General features: G+C 35.8%; 2 protein-coding genes across 2 annotated transcripts; one reads left to right on the top strand and one right to left on the bottom strand.

Moving 5' to 3' along the window:
* Positions 1 to 3,108: 3,108 nt before the first annotated feature.
* LOC126916025 (uncharacterized) lies at positions 3,109 to 7,416 on the top strand. The gene is made up of 3 exons (XM_050721377.1): positions 3,109 to 6,790; positions 6,883 to 7,034; positions 7,103 to 7,416. The coding sequence occupies exons 1-3, from the start codon at positions 6,602 to 6,604 to the stop codon at positions 7,371 to 7,373; spliced, it is 612 nt and encodes a 203-aa protein (XP_050577334.1). The 5' UTR covers positions 3,109 to 6,601; the 3' UTR covers positions 7,374 to 7,416.
* A 397-nt stretch (positions 7,417 to 7,813) lies between these two features.
* Positions 7,814 to 9,592, bottom strand: LOC126916005 (uncharacterized). The gene is made up of 5 exons (XM_050721339.1): positions 9,179 to 9,592; positions 9,011 to 9,061; positions 8,804 to 8,938; positions 8,517 to 8,733; positions 7,814 to 8,449 (listed from the first exon to the last, which is right to left on the bottom strand). The coding sequence occupies exons 1-5, from the start codon at positions 9,286 to 9,288 to the stop codon at positions 7,904 to 7,906; spliced, it is 1,059 nt and encodes a 352-aa protein (XP_050577296.1). The 5' UTR covers positions 9,289 to 9,592; the 3' UTR covers positions 7,814 to 7,903.
* Between the last annotated feature and the right edge of the window lie 1,171 nt (positions 9,593 to 10,763).

Genomic DNA, 10,763 nt, shown 5'->3' with positions numbered 1-10,763 from the left:
CCACAACGTAACGCCTACGCATCATCCACCTCCAGAGGCGACTCCCTGTAGAAGCGACGACGAGGACTTTCGATGGAGAATTCTTAACCAAGTCTCCGCGTTTCCTATCTATCAAGGCGGCTGGAAGGACGAATCTCCAGAAAGAACTCCACCTAAAAAGATACAGTCTCCGGTAGATCTGTCTCCGCCAATTTGGTCTCCTCAGGTTCCTGTCACTCCCGTGAAGAGACAGAGATCGCAACAACAACAGTACTCTCCGCAGCCTGTTCACAGGAAGAGTATCGTAAAGAGTCGTGGCTTGTCGAAGAAAAAGGCTCTAAGGGCTAGATCAGAGAGTAGTCATCAGAGCGAGGACAGATTGATACCGCCTACTGTGATCGTTCGCGCGGCTAGCGAGGAAGCAAAGGGCCGTCAGAGGCCGCAATTGATGAGATCGAAAGCTTTGTTAGAGGTTCCCGTGACGATGGGGATTACCAAGAGATCGTTAAGCGAGGAGGTGCCCCGAATGCGTGCTCGTGAACGGGCACGTGCTCCTAATAGAGCTCGCAGCGAGGAGGTGCCCCAATACGAGGACCCGTGGTTTACTAACGACAGGTTAGCTGAAACGACCGAGTTGCGGGAATACGTGACGACGGTTTAAGTGGGGACGGTAGGAAACGGTTGACGGTACTCGAAATCGAAGCGACGGTATTTTATAATTAATTTCGTCCCTCCCTTTCGTCTATACGATTGGAAGGAGGGGTGGCGTTTCTCATAGTTAGCCCGCTTAGATATTTTGTACCGGTGTAGAGAAAAGAGAACGTTAAAGAGAAATTTGCGTGCAACTGCGATGACAAGGTTATTTCCGTCTCTGAGCCATTCACTTTGTTCAATTGCTGCTTCTGCTTCACTCATCGTCGACGCGTGATGGATGAGTAGCTAGGAATCGTACTGAGACCGTGGATTCATGAGAGCGAACGAACAAGGTGAGGAAGAAATTTACGAACACCATAAACGATGTATAGTTACCATTGAAGAGGAACGAAAGAACGAGAGGATAAAGATGACGCGAGAACGAGAATCTCGTGACGGCTATCCACGCTGGCGCAATTCCACATCGTTGGCCTACGAAACGAAGACTACGAATCGAAAATTTCGAGCATGTACCGAAAGAAAACGGTTGAAGTAGTAGTAGTTGAAAAGTCAACGATTCTTTCTATAAAAAAGAAAAAACAAGAAAAAAGTAAAGAAGAGATGTTAAAAACTGAGCGGTTACACAAAGGTCGAGGCGAGGGGTCAAGTTAAGGACTAATCAAACCAAGTTCGAGTCACAACGCTTGGAAATACTCAAAACGAACAAACTAGAAATCATGGTAGCCCTCGTGTGAGCGCTCTTCTGATAAACGAAGAACGACTTTTCGTTCAATAATACTGAACTTTTTCAGCAACACTGAGCACCGAAAAGTACAGCTCGACGCGTTAACGATCGAGCATAATATTCGATTAAATGGTACATCTGACATAACGATAATAATACGAGCTTAGATGTTTAAGTATAGTTGATATAAATATCGAATACAAAGGAGAATGGAAAGGCGAGTTACAAAAACTATGCGGTTTGCGTGTTGCTGATGAAAGAGTAGGCAGATCGAATACGAGAAAAGGATCGTAGGATAATCGAATGGAAAGGAAGACGAAACAAAACGAGCGATACGATTAAAGTGCACTGTGAGGGTTATACGAGTAAATCGGTCTCGTGCCAAAAACGAGACGAGAGTATAAAAGTTCGTTCGGTGAGTCGTCGGGACTCGACGAGAAGGACACCTTTGTTACATATTCCTTTCTGTTGTCGCGAATAATAATAAAAATCGCGTCAACGACTCGTCGTCGTATAGTGAAAATAGTGGATCCCTCAGGGTCTCGGATGGATCGATTCGCGAATGCATAATACGCATAATTAAGTTCATACATGAAGTAAAGTAAAAAGGAAGTGAAAAAAGGGGGCTGCTGTCTGACAGCTGAGCTACACGACATTTAGCAGCCCCTATGTGCCGGCGCGTGCAATATTAATTAGGATTATATTTACAGTTCATTGAATAGTCACTTAAGGATGGGGTACTAAGATTAAGCGAAACAAAAACGCAACTAATCCACGTTATCGACGGCTGCACGTACTTATTAACGACTATGGTATGTTTTTTCAGTAGCGAATCTTTTTCCATTGACTGGTAACCGTGGAATCGACGAAACTCGCGGCTCGTCGAGGATTTTCGAGTACTGTATACATATTGTAAAACGCATATGCTCTCTGTACACACGTTCGTCGGTCTCTTGCCGGCTTCTTTAGCCGCGATACTCGATCGTTTTAGATTTTTCATATTATTCCAACGAGATTCAGACGTTTTTCTGACGATACGGAGGAAGCCTCGATCGAAAGTCCATTTTGTATTTCGATTTCAATGTGTCCCCGATCATCCATCGATCTGTGCTATACCGATTAATCAATGCTTCGAACGTGTCGAACATAATATTTACACGAACATAAATACAAGAACACAAAAACGAGCATTTTATTGTCTAGAAGCATTTAACACGTGTGTTACTTTGTTAATCAATTCTTCAAAGTAACGCCTATGTTAGCTGCTATGAACACAGCTGAACATTTCCATGCATCTGACATACATGAACACATACACCATGCGTACACACAGATTTTGTACATATTTTTAATAATGTATAATAACTATAATTCTAAATTACGAGTACCAGAGTATCCAATAGCACAGTTGCATAATGCGCGTGATCGTATTATATCGTGTATGCCAAAAGAAGAGAACAAGAAGAAAAAGAGGTAAAGAGAGAAGACGTATTCTGTTAAAGAAAGAAAGAATTTTTGTAGTAACTCGGGACTTCCTCCCAAAGTCTTCGGACTCGAATTTTTTGTTCGATCATTCATTTTCCTCGCGGTTTCTCGATGTCGTCTCGTTGTAGGAACCTGTTGCAAGCAACGTGGAGGTGGTTTTACGTCGCGGGGGTGTGAAGTAAGCTAGATAAGAAAGAAGAAGAGAAAGATTAGAGATTCGCGACGGACACTTTAATTCTAACTAATCGCACGAATAGAAATCGGAACTTCCGGATATCGCCACAATCGTACGTCTTTCTTTGTTTTCCCAATTAACAATAACCGAGCAGACGTAGGATCGCAGTGATATCGCGCGAACAAACGTCGCTCGTTTGTATCGGGCTTTACTCGTGTGGGACTTGACGTTATCGCTATAAAAAAAAAAACAAAAAAAAAACAAAAAATTACAAAAAAGAAAAGCGTACTGAAACACAAAGAAAACTCACAGAGATAAAAATTATTTTCTAAAGAATGAAAAAAAAAAGTGTGAAGTAAGAGAAAAGGAGAGAAAGTGATCGAGAGAAAGTGAGAGAGCGAAAGTATGATAAATTTAAAAAAAGCATAAAAAAAAATATTTAACGGAAAAGGATTAAATGTCAACGACTTTGCTTGCGCAAGAATCGCGCGAGGAATAAAAGAACGGGACAAAAAAGAAAGAAGAAAAAAAAAAGATTTAAAAGAAAAATAAAAAAGCTAAAGAGTTAGACGAATATAATTCCCTTTTTTTCTTCCGCGTGTTACGCGCGATCTCGTGCTCGTAAATTTTTTCTATGGAACTGCGGGTGTTTTAAGACGAGATCGAACAAACTAAACAAATTGAAAAAAAAATAGAAAAATACAAAAAATCTACAACAGATACAACGGTATAAGAAAATTAAAAAAAAAAAAAAAAAGAAAATGAGAGATTAAGCAATGTCTAAAATACTGCGCGCCTGATTTTACCGTTGCATAGCGTACGAGAAATTCTCACTTAGGTATTTGTAAGTACCGTTTAAGGGGGTGGGGGGGCAGTCTGCAGATAATTATACGCCATTAGTTGCATTTGATCGATAATATATTTAATTAGTTGGCAGTTATCCGTGGCTAGCAATCTGTCTTTCTTTCGTCGACTCACGAAGGATTCGTTTGATCTCGAGAAACCGTGACACACCATTTTCTTCGTTCAGAAGTTAAGGATTATTCTAGCGTAAATCGTTAGCGGATAGAGACACGTTCTTTTTTGAACGCTTCACTTTACATTTCCCCTCGAAGGCTCCAAGGGTTTTTAATGACTCAACACATACACACAGATATTTACGCGTACACGCATAAACATATACACGTATACATACACGAATACAGTCATGTACATACAAACGCATATGTGTACTTATGTGAGCTATGAAGACTATGATCATTTTAGACGTACGAGCCCTATCTCTTGTTTCGATTACTTTCTTATTCTCTCGCTACGTATATTTAAGGACGCCGATGTTGTAGCCGATTAACGATAGCTGATAAATTACGGATATGTACTTTTACGAGACAAAGGCTGTTGTTGCATTTATTGTTTAAAACTCGACGATCGTTCGTAGCTGCACACGAATATGATATAGTATTTATATAGCGAGCAGGATCCTTTCCCGATCGAGCTTTCTCGAGATCACACGCGAATCTGATTCGCGTGGTCGCCTTTAGAACGAAGCGTATAGATACGTGACGTCGAGAAGGGTCACGATGTGTTTTTCATCGGATACCAGAGCATCGTATACACGAAGGTGTTCCTTTTTGCGTTTGAAATTCCACGTGGATCGTCATTCTAGACGATTGTTTTCGCGAGATGATAAAAGACGAAGGAAACGATGCGACGCGATCAGTTCGCCGAATAGGATAAGTTCGAAAGAAAAGAAGGGATGAAGAAGGGAGGAAGGAGAAAGTAGAAAAGGGACAAAAGAAGGGAAACAGGAAGGAGCCACGCCACTTATATTAAACGTACTATAATAACGCGCTGCATAGCGATTCGTTTCTTCTCGAAGTACACACGTATACATATACATATATAGGTTCTTTCCTTCGTAGTGCATACAGTAATTAATTCCGACGTATTCATTGCGTACTGTATAAATGTATACATAGCGTAATGTATTAATTGCGTAATTATCATTCGGATGGCGGCGATTTTAGCGGTTTCCGCGCGCAGGGGAGCCGCTAAACGCCCGTTACAAAGTGATTCATAACACGTTATTTCTATAAGAAGAAAAGACTCGGGCACGTTAAGATGCTATACAATGTAAAACAAAGAAAAAAAAAAAAAGAAGAATAATATTGTATCTGTGCTGCCATTAGCGTTAAAAAGGGGAAAGAAAAAAACAAATTAAAAGGACAGACAAAGCCAAAATATTATAGTTAATGAAAAACACGCGGGTATTACATACATATAAATACGATACACCCAGACACGTACACACATTCACATGTTCCACATAGTGGATCACGCATGAAGGTGAGAAAACATATACATATGATGACATATGAAGACCGGTATGTGTGTATGCTACATACGTTTATCTATATATATATATATAGATATTATAAGTATGTTTCGTACAAAATATGGGTCTTCACGTATACAACACGTACATTACATACCCAGCGATGTAATTAATAAGTACTTTAATCCCGACAAAAAAGATTCGTTTCGCAGTATGAGAATGATTTTAGGAGCCTTCGTGTTGAATAAATTAGCAGTCTCATTCTATGTATCGTATAATCGAGAGATCGAGTGACCGTGATCAGTACGTATATAGCGATAAAATCATTAAATGACAAAAAAAAAAAAAAAATGCAAAATGACGATGAACCTGTTAAAAAAGAATTACGGTTCGTAGTGTGTACTGTATTCGAATGTGATCGATTTGTTACTTATGTCCCCGATTATTGTTACGTTGTGCTTTTTATTATTGCTGATGTATTTATTATTATTATTATTATTATTATTATTATTATCATTATCATGTTTACCATGTCTCTGAGAAGTATTATCATCATTGTGAATATTATTAGCCCTATGACTGCGATCATTATTATTGAATATTATTTATTACTATTGCTATTTATTATCATTATTATTACAACTACTATTAAGCGAGCAAGATCGACCGCTCATTTTTTTTTTTTTCAGTCGAATTTCTCTAGTCCCAATTAGAGTACTGTCGATACTTAGTCTCCCCCGTCCCCGATGTATTTGATTTTTTGTCAAATAATCCCAAAATGATACCACGCGTTGCAGGACACATAGTTCTTGCGTAATAGAGTGATGCATTACCTATGCAACAAATGCAGTATACAACCCGTAAATATGAGGTCAATGTTGATTTGTTTAAATAAATGTAAGTTTGAAAACTCATCACGAATGTAATCATTTTTGCAATCATTCTCCCTACGATTCTCTTGCCGATCAAAATGTAATTAGATAAGGTGAAATCTATTTTATCGGCATATACATAAAGTGCATGTGCGGTACATTTGAACTTCACACTTGCGATATGTACATATAACATATGTAGTTTACAGAGTGCACTTCTTGCTTGTCAGAGTACGATGAAGATAACGAATATGTCATGTTCCCAGATTAGTATTTGAAGAATACTATGAAGCAAAGATAACTTTTATAATGGAATTATTGCCTATTGTACTTTGTGTATATAAACGTATAAATATAAAGTATGGCGACGTGTCAAAATGGCCGATCTCAACAAAGAACTAAACGAATATCTTCTTAGCAGTAAAAATGAAAAACAATTCAAAATTACCGTACCTTCGGTGACGATACCGAAAGCGAATATTGGAAAATGGTTCGGTAGAAGCGAAGATGATAAACAAGAAGCGGGATGGATCCAAGGAACACAAAAGGAATGTTGTCCTAGCATGGTTTGTATATACGTTTTAGTATAACCTAACCCTCTAAATATTCTTAAAAAGTCTACATAATAAAGTTAACAAATTCCATCTTTCCTTAACAGACAAGAGTACAAAGGCTAGTAGCATTTGTTGCATGCTTTTCTATGGGTATACTTTGTTTCTGTTTGTCGGCGATTTATATCCCAGTTTTGCTCCTTAAAGCAAGAAAATTTGCACTTCTGTATACATTAGGAAGTGCTTTCTTCCTCTCAAGGTAAGTTGATGAATACGGACACCATTGTCAGAAATAAAATAAGATTTATATTGAATTAATTTTTATAGCTTTTGCTTCCTTTTTGGTCCATTAAGTTACTTAAAGTCATTATTCAGTGCTGAAAGAAGGTGTTTCAGTATATCCTACTTTGTAACTTTAGTAGGAACGCTTTATTGCGCTCTGCATTTACAATCTACTCCACTAACAGTACTCTGTGCTGTTTTGCAATTAATAGCTATGTTATCATTCTTGATAAGTCATATACCAGGAGGAACTAAAGGCCTAATGTTTTTTACGAGAATGTTCAAGTCTTCGGTAAATTCTACATTGCCTGTATGATACTACAATTACTTAGGCATTAAATATATATGTGTAAAATCAATATTGTATCTTCAATTTTAATATTTTATAAAACTCCATATATATAATATTTATATGCAAATCAACGACATGCTATGCTGCATGTTTTTATGTGGACACAACATATATGAAAGACTGACTTATCTTAACAAATAATCAGACCTAATATACTATGTATAATAATGTTTATTTGTATTTAAAGGAATGAATCAGTAAAAACACTTTTGTCATAAGAAATAAAAATAAAAGTTGTTATATATATAAACTAGTTATATGGAAATATAGTTTTTGTATATAATGTATTTATATGTATAAAAAATAGAGTTTCCTTATTTCTGTATATTTATATATACATATATATATGTATTCATATATGTATATATATGATGTAAGGACTATTTATTTAATAAAATAAAAAGTGTATTTGTATATTCGATATTTATTAACATGTAAGATAAGAAATTCTCTGGTGACATTCATGAAATATATGATACTACTATGATGCGACATTATTTTTTATATTTGGAAACTTTCGCCGCTTTTGCACGATTAACGTTACCCTGTAACCGTTTGACTTTTAAAGGTAAATATTTAACATTTTCAGATGTATTAGTAACTCTCGGAAACTTTTTTCGTTTTGTCGGATGCCGATCTTCGTGAATATTAATATATCTCGTCTGTTTCTTTATACTTGTATCGAATTCATCAGAATCATAATTAGTTAAAGAAATAAAATTATCTTGTTCTTCTTTTTTCACAATGGGCTCATTTGTGGAACTTTCTACTATGCTAGGTGGAACAAATGCCCTTTCTTTGCGCGAAGATCTATACATATATACATTAGTAGATACTGTATGTTTAATTGGCTCTGACGAGACTCGAGATTCACTCTCAACGCTCATTTTGTTTTCTTTATCTGATGTAATCTGTTCTAATGTTTCAATATCTTTGAATAATTGGAGCCTATTTTTTGGTAAAGGTACATCCTTGAAAATATCACATATTGTTGTATACAGAGGATGAAAATGATGATCCGTAAAATCCATCACGACATTCTGAAATAAAATTACAAAAATAAAATAATATCAGCAAAATGTCATTTATGTATTTAAATAATTATACCTTCAAGGCACACGCAGCAGATGCAAATCCTATGGTGTTTAATGTTACAGTTTTCAATTTAGGCAATAATAATACTGGTATTTTCTTATTTTGTGCCATATGAATAACATGCTTTATTAAAAGCGGCGGTGAAATATTCGCATCCATTAGAATACAACAGACATTGTTTTTTTCCAAAGATCTTGTGATATGATTTATGCCCAAGACCACAGAATTTCTAAAAATGTAAATTTTAAAAGTACATGTGAATCTAAGAAGTGTGTAACAATATAGTTAAGAATATTTACACTAATTCTGAATTAGAAATATTCTCTTGCTTTAGAAGCGCTTCTTTTTTGGCTTTTATACGTTCTTCTTTCTTCATATGTCTAAGTTGTGACCATGGAATTAATTTGGATGGACGTTTTATAGATGGCATTAATCTACAAATATGAATTATAAAAGCATTAATTTATACCAATATCTTCTATGTTTCATAATTTTTTAAAACCTACTTGTTTAAAATATCTTCCAACAATGGACACTTTCCTTCATCAACAATTGGCCTAAAAATATATATATATATATATATATATAATGCAAATATAAACATTTTTAGTATGGTATCTTTAAAATGAAATTATTAATTAGAATTATATATGAATTGTAGACTTTATACTTACCAATAACTATCTTGTGGTTGCGCTAAGACATTTCGTAATCCTTTGACTGATCCCTTCTTCGCTGACAATGACTGTTTCTGTTGTTGTTTTGTTAATATTGGAGTATCCATAGCAAAAACATTAAAATATCGATATAGGTTAGTTTTCACATAGGCACGTTGCAACACGATAGTATCACCACGATTAGCGTGTCGTGTCGTCTCTTAGCATGATAATCGAATCAGAGATGAATAGAAAGAACTCTCATGACCATGAGAGAAATTCAACCAAAAACACGTTTTACGAATTACCGCTCCTGACGGTCAAATAACCGAACTATTCGCATATTTCTTTCTTCGGTACGTTTGGTGGGAGAAATAACTGTATGCATGGCGAAAGGGGAAATGTGCGTTTGTACCAAGTCATTGACTCAGACAGAATTGGTCAAAAGCAGGGGCTTGTCGTTAGTGGCGATTTGAAAATGAGCGGTAAAACGGTGAGCCGTATCATGAGCATCTATAAGTTTTTGATCATCATTTTCGTATGTGAAGAATAGTTTCACCTTCATCGGTCGAGGAACGGAATTAAATCATTTGAAAATTATGCAATTACACAAATTATATACAGAAAACTATGAACTCGTAAAATTGCATAATTAGTGTAAACGTACAACATAGGAGGTGACACGATTTCGATAATTCTTGAAATTTAATGTCACTTCTCAGAACTTTCGAAAGCTGTTTTGCGATCTTTTTTATGCTATTTCTATTTGAATTTCTCGTTTAATTTTTTTTGTGGAAATGGTTAGAGAACGGATAAATAAAAAGTGAAATGCTGTTAAACTACTTTGGTTTATTGAAACCCTTTCTAAACACATTTTATATAATTATCTTGCAATAAATAATCTTAGTTTTCATTATACCGTATAATTATTTCCAACAAGCTGGTTGCTGCTGGTTGCTAGTGGTGGTTGTTGGTTATTGCTGACTGCTCTTGATATTATTATTGTTATTTCTGTAATCATTACAAAGAAACGCAATTTTTATGTTTTTCCGCCCTTATCTTTCAGATTGTCGGTACGAGACATTTCTACTCTTAACGTACATACACATGTTTCTCCCACCAAAAGCACTATCGAGGAAATGTACGTATAGTTCGAGCGTTGGTCGCTAGAGGTCCTTACTGTTTGTTCGCACTTTTCGGCTGACTTTTTAAACATTAAATCGGCGTTCTCTCTACTCATCTATGATTAAAAAAACTTCTATCTATAATTTAGTTGTTGTTTAAAAATTATCCTTGTATATATTTATTCATCTTCTGTATTTCCGATGTTTTACCTGTTAGAAGAAAGAAAACCAAATTACATTAAGTGCAACAATTTGATTTTAACTTTTGCAGATAGATGCATTCTAAGCACATGTATTTCAAAGTTTGCACTTTCAACTACTATAATTTTTATCCAAGTTTCGAATGTAATTTATGAGAAATTAATTATTATTATTATAGCTGCTGCTTCGAACTGTTGAATAGAATTTGTAGATCTTTATATATGTATTTCGTAGGTTAAAAGAAATGTAGGGAGAACGTTGTGGAATTAATTCGGAAG

Source organism: Bombus affinis, chromosome 5 (genome assembly GCF_024516045.1).
Source record: "Bombus affinis isolate iyBomAffi1 chromosome 5, iyBomAffi1.2, whole genome shotgun sequence".
In the NCBI taxonomy this organism is placed as follows: Eukaryota; Metazoa; Arthropoda; class Insecta; order Hymenoptera; family Apidae; genus Bombus; species Bombus affinis.
Note: the sequence above shows the minus strand (reverse complement) of the source record. Positions and strands in the feature narration are given on the sequence as shown.